At 35.7% G+C, this 23,389-nt stretch overlaps 3 protein-coding genes across 6 annotated transcripts; 2 read left to right on the forward strand and 1 right to left on the reverse strand.

Moving 5' to 3' along the window:
* The first annotated feature begins 406 nt into the window (after positions 1-406).
* Positions 407-2,731, forward strand: LOC102582075 (endoglucanase 4-like). The gene is made up of 7 exons (XM_006367746.1): positions 407-640; positions 945-1,352; positions 1,523-1,615; positions 1,689-1,856; positions 1,960-2,068; positions 2,155-2,312; positions 2,408-2,731. The coding sequence occupies exons 1-7, from the start codon at positions 407-409 to the stop codon at positions 2,729-2,731; spliced, it is 1,494 nt and encodes a 497-aa protein (XP_006367808.1).
* Positions 2,732-3,568: 837 nt separating this feature from the next.
* On the forward strand, positions 3,569-11,946 carry LOC102580743 (uncharacterized). 4 transcript variants are annotated; one of them, XM_015305679.1, is made up of 7 exons: positions 3,569-3,703; positions 3,789-3,844; positions 4,246-4,369; positions 4,451-4,557; positions 5,253-5,307; positions 5,384-5,410; positions 9,444-11,946. In XM_015305679.1, exons 1-7 carry the CDS (start codon positions 3,622-3,624, stop codon positions 9,476-9,478), a joined length of 486 nt encoding a protein of 161 aa, XP_015161165.1. In that variant the 5' UTR covers positions 3,569-3,621; the 3' UTR covers positions 9,479-11,946. The 4 variants fall into 4 exon arrangements, 3 of the variants coding, with proteins under 3 accessions (XP_015161165.1, XP_006367806.2, XP_015161166.1); XM_006367744.2 differs by lacking the exon at positions 9,444-11,946 and having other exon boundaries at positions 5,384-6,628; XM_015305680.1 differs by lacking the exons at positions 4,246-4,369; positions 9,444-11,946 and having other exon boundaries at positions 3,569-3,844; positions 5,384-6,628.
* Positions 11,947-19,884: 7,938 nt separating this feature from the next.
* On the reverse strand, positions 19,885-20,733 carry LOC102581529 (21 kDa protein-like). The gene has a single exon (XM_006367745.2). The coding sequence runs from the start codon at positions 20,655-20,657 to the stop codon at positions 20,061-20,063; it is 597 nt and encodes a 198-aa protein (XP_006367807.1). The 5' UTR covers positions 20,658-20,733; the 3' UTR covers positions 19,885-20,060.
* Between the last annotated feature and the right edge of the window lie 2,656 nt (positions 20,734-23,389).

The following is a 23,389-nucleotide window of genomic DNA, read 5'->3' on the forward strand; positions in this document are numbered from 1 at the left end:
AGCATAACAAGCAATGCATCAAATCCCATGGAAGATCAATAAATTGATTAGAGTAGTCAACACTATAGTTCATGAGCTAATAAAGGTAACTTCATATATACTTCCGTATCATTCGAGATACGCTATAACAATGTGATTAATATATGAATAGTTGTAAACTTGTTATGTCTGCACCCACAGAAAATAAAAAAATTTGCCATCCCCTGCAAGACTTCAATCTGAGATCATTAGTCTGCTTTTGTAGAATGAACTTGCATTTCCAAGGCTTGCTTTTCCAATCTTTATGGAAAAGCATTCTAGGGATGGAAGATGTTCTTTTGGACAAGTATATATATAATGGTAAATGATAGTTTCTGGCAAATAAACAACAAACATCGTACCTAGTCCAAGACGAATATTGAGAAAGATGATTGGTAGCGGAAAATTCTCTCTTAATTGTCAAGTGCTAAGAATAATAGCAGCAATATTTGTCTGCTTGATAGCAACGGTTGTGGCAATTAACGTTCCTAATCCTAATTATGCCGATGCATTAACAAAGAGTATTCTCTTCTTCGAGGGACAAAGGTCTGGTAAATTACCCCCTAACCAACGGATGACTTGGAGAAAAGATTCTGCTCTTCTTGATGGAGCTGACAAGGGTGTAAGTACACATAATATATGATACTCTCTCTATCTCAATTCACGCATCTTACTTTATTTTTAGTCTGTTTAAAAAAATGTCACTTCCTATATTCAGTAGTAACTCTTTAATTCTATTAACTTGGCATGTTTAAGAAAAACGTGATTCAAATTACATGTTGGTACATTATATACATTTGATTCAGAAGTCTTTTTATTTTCTTAAATTACGATGGAGAAAGGATAATCTATCCGGTCATGCTCTTAATCTTGTTAGTACAAATACATATTGCCCCAAATTTTAAAGAAACAAGGATCTTTTTCAGGTGGATTTGGTAGGTGGGTACTATGATGCTGGTGACAATGTCAAGTTCCACTTTCCAATGGCTTTTACAACGACCATGTTGGCTTGGAGTGTCGAGCAGTTTAAAAATTCAATGGGACCAGACTTGCAACATGCCATGGAGGCTATCAGGTGGTCCACGGATTATTTCTTAAAGGCCACAAACATTCCCAACGTGGTTTTTGCACAAGTAGGTAATGCGGAGGGCGATCACAACTGTTGGGAAAGGCCTGAAGATATGGACACTCCTCGTACTGCTTTTGCAGTTACTGCACAAGCTCCTGGTTCTGAAGTTTCTGCTGAAATTGCTGCTGCTCTAGCTGCTGCCTCTGTGGTTTTTAAACCTACTGATCCCGCATATTTCAAATTGCTTATCAACAGAGCTGTTCAGGTAACAATATGCTACTAGCCATCAATTTTTTTGAAATATATTCACTTTACCATGACTACTAATATTTGGAAACAGAGGAAGTATTATTAATAAGACAACTAAAGCGTTCCTTTTCGGTCTACCAAACAGTTGAGGTGAAAATAATGCTATTGTTTATGCGCGAATTTCAGGTTTTTGAATTTGCAGATAAATACAGGGGATCTTACAATGATCACATAGGATCATGGGTGTGCCCATTCTATTGTGATTACAATGGGTACAAAGTAAGTGTGAAGGCTTAATAATCTTCAAATTGTTTTGACATTCAGCAAGTTCTTAATAGTCCTAATTGAACAGGATGAATTGCTTTGGGCTGCAGCGTGGCTCCTCAAAGCTACAAGAAAGCCTATGTATTGGATCTACGTTAAGCAAAACATAATAAACTTCAAATCAGACATGGAAAGCGGCTTATCAGAATTCGGATGGGATGCCAAGCATGCTGGTATCAATGTGCTTATCTCCAAGGTTTAACTAGCTAGAGCAAACTCTTATTTATTCTGCATATATAATTACTAACTCTGTCTTCGAATCAATCTAACATCTTTCACTTTTGTGGGCATTACTACAGTTTGTTCTCGATAACCCTTCAAATGCTAACCCCTTCCTTCCATACGCTGATACATTCGTCTGCAGTGTATTGCCTGAATCTCCCACCAATACAGTCAGATACACTCCAGGTATAGTTCCCCCCTCCCCTTATCTTCCACTTCAAAAGCAAAAAATGATTGTACTAATTGTTTTCATCCTCAATTCTTTTTTGCAGGTGGACTCATGTACAAATCAGGGATTTGTAATATGCAAAATCCAACAGCTCTGTCATTTCTACTTCTTACCTATGCACGCTACATGAAGAGCAGAGTCATTCGCTGTGGCAACATTGATGTAACTCAAAAGATGCTAATTCGTTTTGCAAGAAGCCAGGTATTGTAGTGTGTGTTACATATTAGAATAACAACGAAATCGTGAAAAATTTGAAAAAGAAACTAAACTGATGGAGTTACATATGATATCTGCAGGTGAATTATATTCTTGGGATAAATCCAATGAACATGTCATACATGGTTGGATTTGGAACAACATTTCCTCAAAGAATACACCATAGAGGGGCTTCATTGCCATCTATCGATCAACATCCAGAGAAGATGGGATGTAAAGAAGGGACACCATATTTCCTCAGTGAAAATCCAAATCCCAACTTGCATATAGGGGCAGTGGTTGGAGGACCTGATATCAACGATTATTTTGTTGATTCTAGACCTAATGCTGCCCAGTCAGAACCAACTACATATGTAAATGCACCACTTGTTGGCCTCTTAGCTTATTTTAAAGCACATCCCTAGTCCTGAATACTAGTGGACATAGTAACTCAAATATGTACAGAATATTGAAATTTCCTTTCTCTCATTTTGTCAAAAGTGTACCTTATTGGAACTTCAGGCAGAAAGAAAGGGTAGAACTTAGAAGCATAGAGTGTCTGATAATCTTTTTGTATTTTATCTTTCACTCTTGAAACTTGTATTATTACCTGTGTGTTTCTATACAAGGAATTAAAGAAAAAATTGCATCATCTTTATGTTTTTGCTACTCTTTTGAAATATACAAAACATCACCTAAAAGTTATTGGCTACATATACTTCTTACTTGGCCCTGGATCTTGCTGAATGTTTTAATCGCAAAAGCTGAAGAAATTGTAGAATAATTAATTTGCGTACAACTTTTCTACCATTCTACGTTTGTCGCACTAGATATTCTATAGCATAATTTCATATTATCAGATATCACTTAAAAGTACAAGCATGTTCTTTTACTTATGAGACACATATTTGAAAAATAAATGGGAGAAATAATTTTCTAGTTTCTTACAAATCTTTTTATTTTATGTTTTGTTTTAACACGGAACTTTTAATTTTAAACCTAAAAGATGTGAAAAAGGTTATTTTTTCTATTCAAATGGTAAGAGGGAAAGAGATCTCAATAATTTCCTGGCGCATAAAACAATTCTTCAGCCCCTGCTTCTAGTTTATTTCAAGAAATTAAGATCTGTCGGATATTTACAAACTTAATACTATATAGAAGCAAAATATAATTTTTTTCATATCTTTTATATATAAAAATAAATATTTATTACTCCATAAATACTCTAGAATAGTAAAATTTGTGTCAAAAATAGCATCTATGCAATAGCATAAAGTTTGATGAAGTTGTCAAATTGAGAAAGAGGAGGCAGAATATGAATCAAAGGGCAGTAGCAAGAGGGAGGTCGTCCGGAACCGATGGCTGTGATTTCTCCTACCGCATGGTCGTCGATTCCAGTACTCTCTCCTCTTCTCCATTTCCTTCAACTCCCATGTTTCATTTAAATCTTCTTAAATTCAATTACTGCGAATTGTCTGGTAGGATACACAAAAGTTGCAAAGGCAAAGTCCCGTCTCGCCAAATTGATCTTCGCTCAGGTTTGTACGTTGAATTTGTTTTGTTACTATTACTTAAACATCGCTAGTTTTGTCAGAAATGGTTATTTTTAAGGTGTTGAGATGGTGTTAAATTAGTTGCTCAATAAGATACCACTAATTCATCATTTCAACTTGAATTGTGCCATCATTAACTAATTGACATTTTAGTTTAGGATACTGGGGTTTCCATTCCCCTGGTGTTCGATTCGTTCGTGATTGTGTTATTTCTTTCTTGCTGGAACTTTGATAATTGATAATTAAAATTAAAGGGAAGAAAGAAGAACCCAGAGGCTTAACTATTTTATTATCTCGTTTTGAGCATTATAATCATTATGTTTTGGAATAACAACATTTGGGCATATTGATGTATCATACCGCAAAACTTGCGTCATGTGCTGCAGGTAGTCACTCAGTTGATTATAGAAGCTAATGTATTTGTTTCATTAATAAAGAAGGAGCCTCCCAATAGAGTTTCCGTTTCTTCCCTTGCAGTTGGTTTCGTCTCTATTATGGCAGGGGAACTAGGTTTGCTATTGAATCGCATTTGTGAGCTAATCAATTTAATCATTCACCTTTTAATGGAACATTCTATCTTGTTATAATTAGGTCGAAAGAGAAGCCGATCCTACCTTTTGAAGTTTTATGCCTTTGGGTCGTCGACGTCGATCCTGTCGGCAGTGGCATATCTTGCTATGAGCAATCTCTCATTGGGGGTATGCTTAGGTAGTTATTCATTCTGATGAGAAAAATGGGGCTACTAGTAGTTGTTTGACGGTAGGTAGCTTGTTATAGTTCAACTTTCTCTATTTATGCCCAAAAACGAAAACAGGTTCCACTTGTCTCTTCCTCTTCCTTATCACTCTATTGCTGCCCCTTCTTACTATTACCATTCCCACCTGCTATTGCCTTTGTATCCTTTGTCGAAGATTTCCTGCTCTGTGTTACCAGTCTCGCCGTTCCCTCTTTCACTATATGGTTGCCTCTTTTTAGCATCAAAGTGACCAATTGATATTTTTTTAATCTCATTGTCCATGAGGTTGGGAAGTGATTTTGGCAGTGTTCCAAATAGCTTTCTTACAGGTTGATTGGTAAAAGATGGAAGTAAAAGAATACCATCAAGCACTAAGTACGATAACTTATTTGGGGTTCACAAAGTACCATCTTTACAACCTATCTACTTTTCCATTCCTTCGGAACTAGTCAACCAATTGCAGTGATCCTTCCTCAATTGCAAGTAGTTGGTCATTCTGTTGATTTTATTTGAATTTGCTTCTTTCTTTGATTTCATGCTATCATTTTGGCTTGATTAAAATAATCTAATGATGTTATTGTCTATTTGCTTCTTTCTATGATATTTTGCCGTCTTTTTTACTTGACCAAAAAGTAATCTAGTGATGTTATTTTCTAGACTTTCCAAAATTTTACAAGTTTGGATACTCTAAAGGTTGACGCTGTCCTACTAGGTAAGCTTAATATTGCAAAGCTGGTTCATCATATGCTGCATACAATTGATCTATTGACCAAGTGCTTGCTCTGCAGGATTTGTGGTGCAACTTTTTGCTATTGGTACAGCCATTTCTCTTAATAATAACATGGCACCTCCTAAGAGAGCTTCGTGATCATAATTGTAACTATTGTTTATTCCCAATGTGTTTGACTGACTAAAGAGAGAGTTCTTATATGCTATGGCTTCTAGGGAGATGTTGTTGTAAGTTGCCTTTATAAATGCAATTTCTGAAAGCTTTTCTGATTTAACATAATCTCATGAGCTTTTGACGTGTTCAACCATAGGTTGTTAGTGTATCAGTCCGGATGCCTTTGTTTTTTCTTTCCCTTCTCAGTAAATCTTGGACCGTTTGCTAATCTATTTATGTGTCTAGACTATTTTAGGCTATCATTGTTTGCTGAGTGTGAATATGCAAAAAGGTATTTGCACTACATCATGCATCAATAGTTTAACCTTGTATTGGGGGAATTTATAATGCTAATTACTAATACTGCAGGTAAACTTTCTGAGTAGATTACTACTCAGTAAATTTGTGCTTTGTTCTGCAGAAAGTAGTTCAATATGAATAAAATGTACATTCTGTTTTATCCCTTTTACAGCTTTCTCTGAATCACTTAAATACATGAGCATAATTAGGGATATAGATGGGCAGGGCGTGGTGGGGCTGGACAAGCCTTAACCCGCAAAAAAATTGACGCGTTCCGCGCATTTAGGAATTTTTCAAATATTTTTCCTGCCAACCTGTCACCCGGCCTTGCCCCAACCCTCACCCCGCTCTGCCCCATTTATGCTTTCATTGTTTCTCTTTATAGTTTGCTTTCAGACCCACTTGTGGGATTACACTGGGTATGATGTTGTTGCTTACCTTTTTCTTTACGGTATTTTCTTTATTTTCTTATTCAGATAATATTCTTTGTTTTCCTTTTGACCATAAATTGTGTCACTGGTACAGTGGTATCATGTATGTAGTCTTTAAAATATATTCGCCCTAGCATAGTAGCATGCACATTATTCACATACTTAGTAAAACATAATTTCTTGCTAATTTTTTCATAAGTGGCCTAGTGGTTTGGGCTTGGGACTTCCATGTTGGAGGTTTCAAGTTCGAAACCTCTTGCCAGCGAAAGCAAGGGGCTTGCCTTCTGGATTGAACTCGTCGCACAAGAATTTCGTAGTGCAGGTTTCCTCTCCTGTGTGGTTTGCGAGCTATTGTATAGGAGTGGGGGTTTTACCCTGTTCGCACCCTAAAGATAGCGGCCGTGAGTTTCCCTTGTCATCAAATTATTTTTTTTATCCATTTTCACGCTCACATTTAACTTTGAGCACTGTTTTCCTGGTAACTTTAAGCATATTATTCTGCTAAATTTGTGTAGTTAATATACACAATACATAACAATTCTTCCTTCAACATATAATTGAAGCTACAGATTCAAAACCAAGAAACCATTTAGTGGTTCTGGGCTCGACTAGAGAAGCTCCTAAACAGACAGAAAGTTAATTTTTTCTTAAAAAAATAAAATCCCAGTTTAGCTGAGTATGTTGCATTTTATTCCAGAGCAAACTGCTACAAGAGGCAGGGTATAGCCTTACCTCTTCAAATACAACAACAGAGACTATCCTACAACAAATAGGCTATCAACAAAAAGGATTATTGCCCAGCACACCTTCAAAGGAGTAAAGACTTAACTTACAAAAAAATTGACTGTCATATTTGGTCTTAAAACTAGGTACATTGTTCTAATCCATATGGAAGGGTCCCTTGGCACCATTTTAAAGCTGCTGGGCCGAGAACTAGAGGTTGGTCATTGAGTATTCATTGCCAATTATACTAAACCAATCTGCAAGTTGATTAGAGTCCCTATAGCAATGAGCATACTGAGCATTAATCTGGACGAGCATGCTTGAAGTATCATCTATTATCTTATTCAGCTTTTAGTTGTTAGCCTTCCCTTACCTCAGCATATTATTCACCAGCAATGAGTCCAACTCGACAATGAAATTAGAGAAGCCATCTTGAACACACTTATTTGGTCTAAACCAGGCTCCTTGAGCTTCTGCTAAATTATGACTGTTGCATTGGATTGGTACTGAGTATTCCATGATTAAATCCCCTTGGTCATCTCTGAGAGCTCCCCCTAGGCCAGCCTTCCCATTGCCATTGTTGAAGCTTCCATCCGTGTTGAGTGTGAAATTCTATTCATCTGGTCTTTGCCAATACACTTAATGATTCTTGGGGATAGGTTGCAGTCTGCTTATCACATAAAGCTATCCATGGCATTTTTAGCTTGCATTTTGGAAAAGCTTTGCTTGTTTCTGCTTGTACAGTTCATCTTATTATTTGTTTCATTTTATATACACTAAACTTTTTCTTCCTTCCATAATAATAGGAGTAATATGAGGGATCAATTTATGCACATCATTTACAGCTCTATTTGCCACCAAAAGTATCAATTATGTAAATGGGATATGGTCTATGCTTAACACCAAGAGTTGCATCAAACAGATTCCAACTATAACGGGCTGCTTTACGTTCACTGAAAACATGATTAATAGTTTCATTTTCAGGGTCTATGCAACAATTACAACGATAATCCACATATCTACCAAACATGGATATGACTTCCTTAAAGGGAAGTTTACCACAAGTAAGAAAAGACATTTTAGAAGGAACAAAAGAATTTCATACCTTGTTGACCAGAGGTTGTTTAGGTTTGTTAGTTCTTACCAGATGGCAATCTGTTTTGTTAGAGTACGTTCCACCGTTTGCGAGGTCTCAAAACACTTGATCTTCCCTGTCTAGATTTCCTATCTCAATGTCACTAATGTGGGAAATGATGTTATCAAGGAGAAATAAATTTAATTTAGCCAGATTCCATTTTCCATCAAGGATGAACTCTTTAACAGATAGTTGAGCTTGTAGCCTCTTCAGGAACCAGATGAGCAAGTTGGCCTTTACGAGTCTACCTGAATTGATTTGCCGAATAATGTGACCCTCTGCCTTTTCCCTAACTTGAAGCATATGCGCCCGTCCATAGAATTTGCGAGTACCACTGTTTGTTGATCAAGTGAGATCTATTACAATATTTATGTTTGTAGAAGTGGACCAAAGAGGCATCCAAAAGTGTGACCTAGTGGTCAATGAAATGGGTTAAGAATCATGAGGTCTCAGGTTCAAGTTCCAGCAGAGACGAAAATTCTAGGTGATTTCTTCCCATGTGTCTTCTGTGGAAGGTGACAAGTATCCCCAGAAAAGTGAACCAAAGAGAGGTAGTAACCTAAGCCTCAACCATCTTTTCAGGGCCAATCCATGACTAAAATCTTCAAAACTTCTGATACCAATGCCACCCTCATCCATAGGGAAACAAAGATTCTTCCAAGAGCTCCAATGATATACCTTCAGGCAGAGTCAAAGCAGAGAGAGCTATCTGGGAAGAGATTGAAGAGCACTCTTAATTAGCACAATGTTGCCACAATAGGATAGTAACTGTTATGAACGGGCCACGAGCCCACGACCAATAAGGGCAAAACAGCCCAACAGCGAATTAAGGGACTATGTTTGGGATCCGAGTTGATAAATACGACTTGGGAGAGCAAATTGGACTTATGCAACTTGTTGAGAAAAATGTCTAGTCCTCTCATCCCCTTTCTATGAGTTCTTCTTCTCATCCCTTTCTTCTACTTGTGTTCTTCAATTTCCATTTAGTTCTTAAATTCCTTTGTAATTTCAATTACGAGTTAGTGAAATAGACTTGTCGGTTGTTTGAATTCGAATTGAGTGATCTTGTTATTGGGTTTGTTACATTGGTGCTTTCATTGCTCATACTCCATGGCTGATGGATACCTCAACTTTTCTTGCCAAACCCCAACTGCAATCGTGCTGGAGCGCTTCAGCGGTGTTTCCAACCCAACAGTATGGGTTTATCAGGCAGAGTGTTATTTCAATTTTTATGGCTTATCGAAGGATATGTGGTTATCTCTTCCTTACCTTTACTTTGACGGAGAAGCCCTCGCTTGGTTTAATTGGTTGTATCGCAATAAGAAATTCTATGACTGGAAGCATTTCACTGATAAATTGTTTTACCATTACCGCAGACCAACTGTTACGGAATTTGGATTGCCTCCCGTAACTGATCTATTGTTACAAATGGATGCGCATTTATCTCGTATGCACCGTCACTTGGATAACATTCAGAATTCTCTATCGGCTTGCTCCCAAAAGTTTTATGACGCTCAAGCACGTCCAGATTTGACTGCATCTTTGGCCGATAAGTGTGACATAGATAGGTCGCTGAACAGGAAATTGTTTCTGCTTTGGACAAGGACAACTCCAACCCTACAGAGAATTTATAGGTCGCTCATACCATGTTAGAATCTCATGTGGCCAATTCGATGGTACTTCCGCAGCGGTTAAATTCAAGGGGTAGTTCTTCAACCTCTATTCATTTTCCTTCCCGGGTGATTTCATTTGGTTGCATTGAGACTTTGGGTCCCATGTTGGACTCCAAAAATGGCTTGAAGGATGACCCAATCAATTATGCCTGCAAGATGTTCGCTGAAATGCCCAATAAGAAAATTGACATGAAAGTCGAACATCCAGTGATAAATGATTCAGAAAATCTGGCATCCTATATGTTTGATGAAATGTTTCAACCAGTTTCTGCAGTTAAGGGAGAATATAATGACCTTGTCATGTTTAATATGCAACTTGGACTTGGGATTGCCCGATGCTCGGAGGAGATGTTTGGAATGCTGTCAACTTGCACATATGTCCAACTTATAAACAGAGGTATAACTGATCACTTTAGTAGACTTGGTCGTGCTTCACTTATCGTAACCTTACAATTGTTTACACCTAACCATTGCGGGTTAGCATTTCCATTTGATCCTGTCTCTCGTTTACTTACTATGTTCCTTAGAGTTACAAGAAACTCTGTATTTTGTGTTTCTTCAAATGACTTGGATCATGATAAGTTAATTATGCCAACCTTGTGGAATTCTTACATTTGGTTAATAACGTACTAGAGCATAATCTTCCTGGTTTCTTGTCGTATAAATCAAGAGTGTTTAGTAGGGAGGAGAAACTACAAGGGTTGCTTGAAGCATTGGCTGCATGATATTCGGAGCAGTTTCCCAATATTCAGGTCAATAAAGATGATGTGCTCTTGTTTGCTATATTTGGTGTAGTTCATATATCAAAGTCAACTTTGTTGTATCTCGTCTTTGATTCTGGTGCTAAATTCTTTATGGTACCCATTCCTGTAACTACATCGTATATTTATGTATGGGATTGTGAGAAAAGTTTCGAGACCATGGCTCTATCAAATTATCCAGTGAAAGCAGAGGCACTACAATTACAGGGATGTTCTACAGGTCCTGATGAAGCCTACTACTGTCATTGCAAATTTGATGGAATAGACACTAAGATCTTATTCATTCCTCGCCAAAATGTTTACAGTCAGCTTGATCCTTGATTTACTCACTAGCAGTGTTGCTTACTGCTATGTTTCTGGAGAGGTCGAGCCTACTGTCTCTTCGATATCCTTCCTTGTTTCAACTCTCCTAGTTTTAACAGTTGGTTTAGGTGGACAACATTGCATTGTATATTCCATCAAAGCTATTGTGTTCTTAAATAATGGAAGGAGAATTTTTGATATTGGAGAAGGCAATGATATGCCAACAAGGAAGTCAATGGATGCGAAAATGGTTGTCCCTTGTATTACTTTCGGAACTGTTGGGACTAATTTTTTATATGTTCCATGGTACACTAATCTACTTTCTATCCCTGAGGATACACTATCAACTGTTCTTGTTTTTTTCAACTACTTTAACCATCTGTTACATGACCTTGAATTTACACAAATCAACTGTTGTAATGAGTTCTGTTAAGGATTTGGATCAACCATTTATTAGTGATCATCAACCATTGCTCTGGCTTGGAATGCAGAAGGGAGTATCTCATGTGTTGCATCTTGGTTACGGAAGTGTTATCACACCACTCCCTTATGGAATTGAGACAGAGAAGCATGTTTCACTTTACGAGAGTGATAGTCTTTCACGTTGTCATTGATCTACTTGAACCTTGAGGACGAGGTTCATATTCAGGAGGGGGGTATTGTTATGAACGAGCCAGGACCAATATGGGCAAAACAGCCCAACAACGAATTAAGAGACTATGTTTGGGATCCGGGTTGATAAATACCACTTGGGAGAGCAAATTGGACTTATGCAACTTGTTGAGAAAAATGTCTAGTCCTCTCATCCCCTTTCTATGAGTTCTTCTTCTCATCCTTTTCTTCTACTTGTGTTCTTCAATTTCCATTTAGTTCTTAAATTCCTTTGTAATTTCAATTACGAGTTAGTGAAATAGACTTGTCGGTTGTTTGAATTTGAATTGAGTGGTCTTGTTATTGGGTTTGTTACAGTAACTTGTCATGCCAACCATTGAAGCCTCTAAACCACTTTATTAACCATATGATAAAAAAGTGCAGTCTTTTTCTACCAAAATACAAGAGGCATCCAAGATAAGTAAAGGAAAAGAGGACTTATTCCATAATACTGGTACAATTTCTAATTCTATGGTCTTGTAAGCAGAAATTTTAGGCGTAGTTAAGAAATAACTTTTATCCCAATTAACAAGTTTGCCAGAAATCACTATTAGGTCTAAAATCACCTACACAGTTAGAAAGACCATGACTTGTTTTTTCAGAGACCACATTGCTCTTTCAGTTTGAAATATACAAATTTGAAAGGCTATTCATTAGGAAAAGCAGCTCTTTGTCAAGCTGGGTTTGTTGAACATATTAATCCTAGTCTGCCCTGCTCCTTGAAAATTTTAAAATATTGGTTGTGGTCTCTGCTTGTCCTGCCTTATTCCGCCCCTCAGCATAATGACTGATTCCTTCCTGCCTGTATGGATATGAAAAGCAACTGCATTTAAACCTTTCCCTGGTATGCTTATGCTCATTCTGTATGTGTATAAATATTTTGTTTACGTATCAAACACAAGAAAATAAATAAAAGAATCACTGATTTTCCAGAAAAATATTTTCAAAACAAACCAAAATAGTGCTTACTATACACACACAGGTATGGGGCGCTTACATGTATACAGTGATTATAGTTGAGAAACGATATTCGACAACAAAGTTCAACCAACATGGGTTGTAGTGCAATGGTGAGACTTCTTCACCCTTAATCAGAGGTTTCGGGTTCGAGCTTTGGATATGGAGAAAAACCTGTTGGGAGCGTCACTCATCGAATGGGCCCTGCAGTGCGCGATCCGGATTTAGTCGGGCTCTAATGTGACCTCCGAACACCGAATGAAAGCGAAACCAAAAGAAAACAACGACAACAAAGTTCAGTGTAGCATGTGATCTAATAATACCAACCACCCATGCAAACAAAGTCTGTTGGGGTAAAGCACTGATGCAACTCATTGTCTCAAGGGCCCTATTGAAAGATGACTATCCATGTGCCTAAATATTAAAAAGCAAGTTAGCGACTGACTCATGCCTAGATGTGGCCCTATTCCTTGGGACAGATAACAATTTTTTTAGGTAAAAAATTCTACTTAAAGGTAACCCCAAACCTGTTTGCATTTCTTACGTCGTTAAACATTTCACAATTCTTCACTGTCGCTTATATATCTCACCATGCTGTTAAAGTGATGTTCCCTCAAATATATGATGTAAAACACCGCCCTCATTCAGGGATGACGCTCCCAAGAGCATTCTTGTTGCACCGTGTATCGTGCATAAAATTACCTTTTCTATTAATGTATATCGAACATAACGTGATCAGCTAAAGCCGAAGTCCTGCTGCAGGGATATATCAACGAAGGAAGAACTAATTAAGTACACTTGGTGAAAGACAGGCTAATAACACTATATATGTTGTATATTTAACCTGAACAAATAAAAATAAACGTCACCTAGTAAAAAAAACATAGGAAGGAGTAGTATATTTTTTTAACACGTGAAACAAGTGGGTGATGATGTTTCATTGTGAAATTGTAAAAAAAAAGATTTTTTTTTTGGTTTTTAAATAAAAATGATGTTTGAAAATTGGTCCAATTGTGTTTGGTCATGTATATAGATTGGAGTTGTTTTTTTATTTTTACTAGTAAAAGTGATAATATTTTTTTTTAATGTTTTTCAAATTCTTGAAAATTCTGAAATTTATCTTCAATAGCTGAATCTTGGGATTTTATGGCACAAACATAGTTATTTGAAGTTCTAATCCAAAAAAAAAGCGAAAAAAATTCATGGCCAAAAGCAAGTTTTTGAAACAAAATTTACCTATTTAGAAATCAAGTAAAAGAAATATTTTCTCAATTCCTTTTTTTTTTTACTCTATTCCTTTTGGTTTGTTTGTCTGTTTTTTATTTGACACAACGTTTAAAAATTTTAAATTTTGTGATTTTAAATTAAAAATATATGAAATGTATCAAACTGTTCTTTAATCTTGTGATTTTAAATTTTTCATGTGAAAAATTGAAATTAAAAATTTAGTTGCCAAAAGAAAAAAGAAAAATTCTTTCTTAAGTGGATTAAAAAAGAAATTAAAGCAAACAAATTAAAATAAAAGGAGTATAAGTTTTAACAAATAATCAGTCATGACAATTAAAAGGTATTTGCAAAGCTTTGGTAAAAACAGTCATTTTACCCTCAAAATAGTATTCCTTTTAATTTAAATATGTTGTTTTTTTCTTTTTAGTTGGTTTAAAAAGTTTTTCTTTTTTTACATAATAGTTTTTGACAGATGCATTATACGTGTATATCAAGTTATATGTGTAATTTGATAGTATATGGCAAACGTAGCCGCGTCAAAGCAATGATTAAAAGAAAGTGATAAATGTACCTTAATCATGATTAGTTAACTGTAATTATACACTGCTTAGTTAGTTGTGCAGATAGCTGAGTTAGTTAGTCATGTTAGCTTCTAGAATCAAGTACAATTAGTTACAAGTTTGTTAGAGTTGAGTCGGTTAGAAATATTGTATATAAGTGGTCCCATTGTATAGAATGAATCAATCAAAGGAAGTTGTACACATTTTTTTCTCATGAATATTTTCCAGTGTTCTTAGCTACATATCAGTGTTTTTAGCTTCTATGCAATTCGATCAATAACTCACTAAATTTCACATGGTATCAGAGCAAGGATCGATCATGGCTTCCATCTATTCAACAGTTTCTGCTTAATTTTTAGCTATTTGTTCTTCTTTTTCTTTTGTTTCGATAGATAATTCTAAAGCAGTTGCAGGAACTCAGTTGAGTTCATCCATGGAAATTTCCCCAATTGATCATCTACATCCTCTCTACTTACATCGAGCAGATGCACCTGGTTCTCTTAATGTCGGGATCATGCTCATTGGAACTGACAATTATACTTTGTGGAGCAAGGCAATGCAATTGGCCTTGCTTGGGAAGAACAAAGTAGGCTTCATCGACGGCTCAGTGATGAGGGATCAGTTTTCAGGAAATTTAGCTCGACGTTTGGACAGGTGCAATGCGATTGTTGTTTCATGGATTCTCTGCAATGTAAGTAAAGATTTGCATAGTGGAGTTCTTTTTTGTTCAGATTCGCAATTGATTTGGGTAGATCTTAAGGAGAGATTTAACACGGTTAACAGTTCTAGGATTTTTCAACTTCATAAAGAAATTTTTACTTTAGTTCAAGGTGTTTCAGCTATTTCTGTTTACTATTCGAGGTTTAAAGATCTTTGTGATGAATATGACTCCATTATGCGTCCTCCTTTGTGTAATTGCCCCAAATCTAGAGAGTTTTATGATCACTTACAGTATCAAAGGATGCTGTAGTTTCTCATGGGCCTGAATGATAATTATAGTTAGCCAAGAAGTCAAATTTTGCTAATGCCTCAACTTCCTAGTGTTAATCAAGCCTATGCCTTGGTCAATCAAGATGAGAGTCAGAAGTTAGTTGCTGGATCAAGTAGGTTGGTACCTGAGAATATGGCTCCCACTTCCATGTTTACTTCTAGATCTGGATATCAGAGACCTAAAAAACCTTATGCTCCCAATGCATTTTGTGATTACTGTCATATAAAAGGTCATTTGAGAGCTGATTGTAACAAGTTACTAAAGTGTGATCACTGTCATGAAATTGGACATATCAAGATTAATTATTTTCGTTTAGTTGGATATCCACCTGATTAAAAGGGTAAAAGAGAGGCAGCAATGGCTGGGAATTCTGTTTATGATATAGGTTCTGTGAATTCTCCTAATCATTATCCCATGCTCCAGGCTTGTGTGCCTTCTATTCAGGCTTCTATTCCTCAACAAGGGATAATGCCAATGCCAATGTTCACTCCAGGACAGCATCAACAGTTATTGAGAATGTTAGAGCAGACTTCTATTGATGAGACTACTGGCAGTGCTAATATGGTAGGTATATCTTTTTTGCCTATTTTGAAATGGATAATAGACACAGGTGCTTCCCATCATATGATAGGTGATCCTAGATATTTACAACACAAAGACTTGATAGAAAATGCAGGGAAAGTTCAATTGCCAACAGGGGATTCTGCAAATGTATCACATATTGGAGACTGTCACATAGGAGGAGGTGATGTTTTTAGGAAAGTCTTATGTGTACCTGCATTCAAGTTTAACCTTATGTCAGTTTATCAAGTAACTAAGAACTTGAATTGTAGTGTTACCTTCTTTCCTAAATACTGTGTTTTTCAGGATCTCTCATCCGTGAAGATGAGGGTGATTGGTGAAAAAGAAGATGGTCTGTACACACTGAGTTCTCAGAGCAATAATGAGAAAGTAACACCACAGAGATGTTTGGCTGCAACTTAAGATGCAAATGCCAATGTCTGGCATCAAAGGTTTTGTCATGTGCCTATGGCTGTAATAAGGAAAATTCCTTCATTCCAAAAACTTGGTAGTACTTTTGCATTACATAATTGTGAGATATGTCCCTTGGCTAGACAAACAAGGTGTCATTTCCACATAGTATTAGTAGATCTACTTGTAATTTCCAGTTAATTCACATGGATGTTTGGGGTCCCTATAGAGTTGAAACTTTAGATGGAATGAGATATTTTTTGATAATTGTTGATGATTTTTCAAGGTGGACATGGATTTTTTTGATGAGGCTTAAATTTGATGTTAGTAGCTTGTTGAAATATTTTTTTTACTGAAGTAAAGACTCAGTTTGGTAAGAAGATTCAGAGAGTAAGATCTGATAATGGTTCTGAATTCTTCAATTCTACCTGCAATGAATTTTTTAAATCACATGGTGTTATACATGAGAGCTCATGTCCATTTACACCTTAAAAAATGGTGTTGTGGAAAGAAAACATAGGCACATTCTTGAAACAACCAGGGCAATCAAGTTTCAAGCTGGTTTTCCAAATAAGTTTTGGGGGTGTTGTATTCAAGCTGTTGTATATATACTGAATAGAGTCCCTTCTACTGTCTTAGGACATGTGTCTGCTTTTGAGAAAATGTACAACACACCTCCTTATTTTGATCATGTGAGAGTCATAGGTTGTTTGTGCTTTGCCACCAACCTCACAAAGCAAGATAAATTCAGTCCTAGAGCAATAAAAGTTGTACTGGTAGGCTATGGGTCAACTCAGAAGGGATATAAACTTTATAATCTGCAGAGCAGGACCTTCTTTGTAAGTAGGGATGTGGTATTCTTGGAATCTCATTTTCCTTTTAAAAGTGATATTACAACTGAACAAAGTCACACTTTTACCCCAGACCTGTTTGTTTTTTATGATGTTGTTACTCCTCCAACTCACAGTGTATCATCTCCTGATTCAGTTCCTGCTCAGGTGATGAACACTCTTTCCCTAGGATCACCAGTCCTATCCTCTCATGATACTTCCTCAGCTCCATCTAACGTCATTGATGCACCACAACCAAGAACGTCCACTAGAGGTTTTAAGCCTCTTATTTGGCACAAAGATTATGTCACAAAAGCTGGTTCAAGTAGTTGCCTTTACTCCATAGCTTCAGTATTAGATTACACAGGATTGTCATGCCAATATCAGAGTTTTGTTTCAAAGGTTTCAATTGATACTGAACCTACAAGTTATTCTGAAGCTGCAAAAGATAGTAGATGGATAGAGGCAATGCAGAGTGAAATAAAGGCACTAGAAGACAACAAAACTTAGGAATTGGTGGATTTGCCTAGAGGAAAGAAAGCTATTGGATGTAGGTGGGTTTACAAGATCAAATACAGTGCAGATGGAGGTGTGAAAAGGTTCAAAGCCAGGCTGGTAGCTAAGGATATAATCAAAAGGAGGGCTTTGATTATCAAGAAACTTTCTCTCTCGTGGTTAAAATGGCAACTATTAGATCTGTTATCTCCATTGCAGCTGCAAATAAATTGAGAATTCAACAAATGGATGTGTATAATGCCTTTTTACAAGGTGATTTATATGAGGAAGTGTATATGACTCTGTCGGAAGATTTTGGTAGGAAAACAACCAACACTCAGGCTTGTAGATTGTTGAAATCTCTTTATGGTTTGAAGCAAGCCTCAAGGCAGTGGAACATCAAGTTGACTACCACGTTGACAACATCAGGTCTCATTCAAAGCACAAGAGACTACTCTTTGTTCATTAAGAGAAAGAGGGACAAAATTATGATAGTACTCATCTATGTGGATGACTTATTATTAACAGGGAATGATATGGTTATGATCAAAGAGACTAAGGAAGCATTGCAGCATGCTTTCATGATAAAAGATCTCGGGGAACTTAGATATTTTCTTGGCTTGGAATTTTCCAGAAATGAGGATGGTATACTCATGCATCAGAGAAAATACACTCTGGAATTAATAGCAGATATGGGGCTAGCAGGAGCTAAGCCAGTCACAACTCCAATGGAATTGAATAAAAAACTCACTTCTGTTGAGTTCGATACCACCATACCTCTTGCCCACACAGATTCATCATTGGAAGATCCTACTAGTTATCAAAGGCTGATTGGGAGGCTGTTGTACCTCACTACTACCAGGCCTGATATATCATTTATTGTGCAGTGCTTGAGCCAGTTCATACATTGTCCAAAGTCTTCACATATGGATGTTGCACTTAGGCTGGTTAGATATCTCAAGTCAGCACCAAGTTTGGGAATATTTATGTCGTCCACAAGAAGCAACAATCTAGAAGTATTTTGTGATGCAGACTGGGGTTCATGTATCAATAGCAGAAGGTCCATTACTGGATATTTAGTTAAGTTTAGAGATTCACCTATTTCTTGGAAGTCTAAAAAACAATCCACAGTATCTAGAAGTTCAGTAGAAGTTGAGTACAGAGCTATGGCTTCAACAGTAGCTGAAGTAGTGTGGTTGGTTGGCCTGTTTCATGAACTCGGTGTCAATATTTCACTGCTGGTATCTTTGCATTCAGAAAGTACCTCAGCCCTTCAAATTGCAGCCAATCCTGTTTTTCATGAAAGGACAAAGCATATTAATATTGATCGTTATTTTATAAAGGAACAGATTCAAGTTGGACTTATTATAACAAAATATTTGTCTACCTCAAAGCAGCCTGTTGATGTTTTTACTAAGGCACTTGGGAAAGGTTCTCATAGTCATATTATGCCCAAACTAGGAATGAAGAATATCTTCATAGCTCCTAGTTTGAAGGAGGGTGTAAAGGAATTAAACAAATGTATAAATGTGCCTTAATCATGATTAGTTAAAACTGTACTTATACACTGCTTAGTTAGTTGTGCAGATAGCTGAGTTAGTTAGTCATGTTAGCTTCTAGAATCAAGTACAATTAGTTACAAGTTTGTTAGAGCTGAGTCGGTTAGAAATATTGTATATTAGTGGTCCCATTGTATAGAATGAATCAATCAAAGGAAGTTGTACACATTCTTTTCTCATGAATATTTTCCAGTGTTCTTAGCCACATATCAGTGTTCTTACCTTCTATGCAATTCGATCAATAATTCACTAAATTTCACAAGTCATAACCCTTTGAAAAAGTTGCAACCCTTTGAAAAAGTCAGAATTGATCGAAAAAGTCACAACTCATTGGAAATGCCACAACCCTTAGAAAAAGTTGTAACCCTTCGAAAAAGTCATAACCCGTCGAAAAAGTCACAACTCTTTCGAAAAATCACAACCCTTCAGAAAACCCACAACATTTCAATGTGAACAAATGTTTGCTTTTGATATAATATATAAATAAATAAATATAAATGTAAAATATAGAAAATATACTAAATTAAGTGTTTTTAGTTGGGGTATTATAATAATTTAACATTTAAGTTAGGAAATTCTAGTTTTTAAAGTAATATAAATATAAATGATGATAACTTTTTAACTTGAACATTTTACCCAACTTGTTTACTATGATAAGACATTATTCTATCTTATTTTAAAATCACAAAACATAAGTCTTTCCTATTTTCTTTAATTATGCCGTCCCTAGTCACTCTAAAATATTTAAATTGAAATGAATTAGGTGTAACTATATGACATAAAGTAAAACATGGGGAGAAATAGATTAAGTAAATTGGACCAACTTTTGAACAAATGCATTCGGAACAATTTTACTTAAGAAATTCATCACAAACATATGATCTTATCTATTACAGCAATCAACTAATTAAGCATGAATTAAGTACACTCTTTCTAAAAGAAGATTATATAATTAATATATAACAACATGCAAATATATATATACTTAATTGTCGTTTTAATTAATTACTTTAATTAGCCATGAAGGGCATCAAGGGTGTTGATCAAAGCCAAAGCATTGCTTGTCATATGTGCAACTTCAACAATCTTTCCCCTCACAACTGTCTTAACTTTCCCGTTCATCGCTTTTCCGGCGAACCCTTCCGTGCAGGTGTCTTCGTTGGTTAAGGCAGCACTTACCCATGTTTGAATATCACTCATTTTCATGTCAAAATCTCTTCCCCTTAATTGCTTCATTTCTCCTAAAGATTTTCTGAGTTCACTTACTGTGTCACTTAATTCCTCCACACAGTCTTGCATGGCGCCTACCTCTCTAGGCGTCATGCCTTGACTGTGTGCCACCTTGATCATCATGGTGGATGTTGATTGGGCTGTTTCGATGCTAACGGAGAGGGATTCATGTGCTAGAAGTTGTGGAGAAACTCCAATAGCACTTGAACGGCTTGATAATGAACTGAAACATAGGTTAGGATAAGTTGTTGACTTACATGATGTTCGTATAAACTCTGTATTTGTTTCTCCCGAATCTGGCCTTGCTGCAGTAGTGAAGGCTAATAAAATAAGAAAGACAGTGAGAAAGTTGTAATGGTTATAATTACAACAACCTTCCATTTCTCTCTTTCTCTAAGCTTTTTGTTTGTTTTGTTTCTCAATAACTAAAGCTAGTTGAGTGTGATGAAAATGGGAATGAAGGGTTCTGCATTTATAGCAAAAACTCTCAAAGTGGGGGTGGGGATGAGCTTGTACTGTTCCATTTAATAGTATACAAAACAAGTTCCATTTCTATATCGTAGTTAAAGCAATGTTGACAAATGGAGTAATTTTTTTTTTTGCACACATTAGAAAGGCATAATCAATTGTATATTACTCTAATTTCAGGAAGAGAGTTATAAGAATCTCAGTTTTTCCTTGGGCTAGAGAAAACATTATGGTTAAATCCGGATTACAATCAATGATTTAAATTTAGATCATTAGGAACTTGTGTAACTATCCAATGGTAAATACCGGCATGGGGATGTGTTTGGTAGGAAGGAAAATGTTTTCTAACCAAATTTATTAGAAAATGAGTGTTTGAATTGACTTATAATTTTGACACTTTTGAGGTCTTTTTTTATTTCTTATAATATTTGGAAAAGATAAAAAAAATAACTTTTATATTCTTATTTTAGACCCAAAATATTCAATATACGACTTTTACCTTTTTAGCTTAAAAGTCAATCCAAACTATAAAAAAATTGGGCATAAACTATTTGATGGTCATAAATGGGGGTTTAAACTATTAAAAAAAAAAAGATATTTCAGTGCTGGTAGAAGATGTGGATCCTGGATAATATACGTATTAATTACTTTTATAACATAACGGATTTCTTAATAAGAAGAAATATCCAAATTCCAATGGTCGATCGCTTTTTTATTATCTGTTATTTATATATATATATATAAAATAAAAAAAACAGTATTTGAAACAAAATATCTAAACTCTAAGTGATCTGTATCGGGAAAGTACACTGATCAAACTTGAGCTTTAACGCATGTGATGTGCATATAAGGAGGAGGCCCCATTATCAACATTATTGATTGCCGATAAGGGAAAACCATATGCACATAGTGTATTTAGTTATATACTTCACTTTAGATTTTACATACACAAGTGGACAAAGCTTAAAATTTTGAAGTACATCTAACTTAAAGAAACGGTTGGATTCCGACTCTTGTTATCTATGTCAATCTATGTTTTGACTCTATCGGTGGAAGAGCTCTATCATATTCAAGGGCAGAGACACCTTAGACGAAGGGTAGTTCGATGTACACCCTTCGTCAGAAAATTATATGGTGTACAAAAGATAAATTTGATGAATATGAGTGTGAATTTAATTTATACATTCTTCGTTAAATTACTAGCTTCGCTACTAATCATATTCACGATTGTGTTGTTGGGTGGATCTAGGGCTCTGTTAGGGTGTTCATCTAAAACCCATCGATAAAATATTATTATATATATAAAGAGTGAGATTCAGAATTTCCTAATTACAAGAGTAGAGATTGACTATATCAAAAAAAAATTATTCTGTTTGTTGGAATTGAATGTGAATAAAAAATCAATAGCTGACGGAATCACTGAAATCTTGTTTTGTCGTTAATATCATTGGATTTCTTCCCTTTGAAATTTGATTTGAACCAAAGATGTGGTTTAGGGAATTCAAAATAATTTCAAATTCAAATCACTAAGTATTATATTTTTAATTTTTAAATTTCTTAGTGGAAATTCATAAGTCTCCCACATTGTTGATGAAAGGCACACACACCACCCGGCATCGAAGAGCCATGTCGGCCACTATTAAACGAACTTAAACGGTTTGTGTGAGTTTGTTTTTGGGGGACCAGAGTTTCTCTATTATTTCAAATTATTGGTAGCAAGTGGGAGTATATATCAAGTGTTTGTTAAAAAGTGCATCTTTTATACTAGAATTTGTGAACTTCTACCATGCCTCATATATTTAATTTTAGGGCTCCAACTTGTTGTAAAGATATTCATACTACGTACGCAAGAGGAGTTGAATTAATGGATCATGACAAATTAATTTTCGCCACTCCAATTTTAAGCCAAGGTTTCAAATTTACTGAATTAGTTACAATGAACAAAGTTGATTGGATGTTCTTGTAGAATTCTCAAGAAAAGAATAAGATAAATCAAGGATTGTATTGATACGTTAAATTATCGAGTACATGCTTCCTGTCGAGTATATACAGTCTGTTCTAGAGTATGTTTCACGGCAATCGGCATAATCCATTAGGCTTATTCATATTTTATCCATGAATATCCATATTTCTACGGATTAAAGTTCAAATTTTACCTACTTAAAATATCACTAAAATATAAGCGATTTGAACATGTTATCAAACATGGACTCGTTTGGCTAGCATTAGTTAAAACTAATCCACGTGATGTTTAGACCTTTCCTAAATAACATGTTTAATCATGTTTGTTCCAATACGTGGTAGGGTTTTAAGAACATTAATTCATGGAGACCATGAAATATCCAAAGGTCACTTTTTCTTATATATCTATGATATTTTCTTTTTGTCGTTTAAATAATTGGTTGTGCAAAATATCTAAACACTAAAGCGTATTCGAAACAAAATATCATAAGTGTACGTATTTGAAATAAAATATCTAAACTCTAAAGTGATCTGTATCAACTAAAGTACACTCACGGATCTATTATTGATATAATATTGCCAATAATGAAGAACTATATATAGCCTATAGGGCCCGTAAAGATAACTATTAAACGAATTAAAACGGGTAACGTAAAAGTCAATCCAAACTATAAAAAAATTGG

The sequence above is a fragment of the Solanum tuberosum genome, unplaced genomic scaffold, assembly GCF_000226075.1.
Source record: "Solanum tuberosum cultivar DM 1-3 516 R44 unplaced genomic scaffold, SolTub_3.0 scf00950, whole genome shotgun sequence".
Classification (NCBI taxonomy): domain Eukaryota; kingdom Viridiplantae; phylum Streptophyta; class Magnoliopsida; order Solanales; family Solanaceae; genus Solanum; species Solanum tuberosum.

What these genes read in the sequence shown, in the direction of transcription:
- LOC102582075 (XM_006367746.1), top strand. Translation starts at nt 407, where the DNA reads ATGATTGGTAGCGGAAAATTCTCTCTTAATTGTCAAGTGCTAAGAATA. An exon ending in GTGATTACAATGGGTACAAA is followed by an intron (nt 1,616 to 1,688) that starts GTAAGTGTGAAG and finishes CTAATTGAACAG; the next exon opens with GATGAATTGCTTTGGGCTGC. An exon ending in TCAATGTGCTTATCTCCAAG is followed by an intron (nt 1,857 to 1,959) that starts GTTTAACTAGCT and finishes GCATTACTACAG; the next exon opens with TTTGTTCTCGATAACCCTTC.
- LOC102580743 (XM_006367744.2), top strand. Translation starts at nt 3,622, where the DNA reads ATGAATCAAAGGGCAGTAGCAAGAGGGAGGTCGTCCGGAACCGATGGC. An exon ending in CCAAATTGATCTTCGCTCAG is followed by an intron (nt 3,845 to 4,245) that starts GTTTGTACGTTG and finishes CATGTGCTGCAG; the next exon opens with GTAGTCACTCAGTTGATTAT. An exon ending in TATTATGGCAGGGGAACTAG is followed by an intron (nt 4,370 to 4,450) that starts GTTTGCTATTGA and finishes TGTTATAATTAG; the next exon opens with GTCGAAAGAGAAGCCGATCC.
- LOC102581529 (XM_006367745.2), bottom strand. Translation starts at nt 20,657, where the DNA reads ATGGAAGGTTGTTGTAATTATAACCATTACAACTTTCTCACTGTCTTT.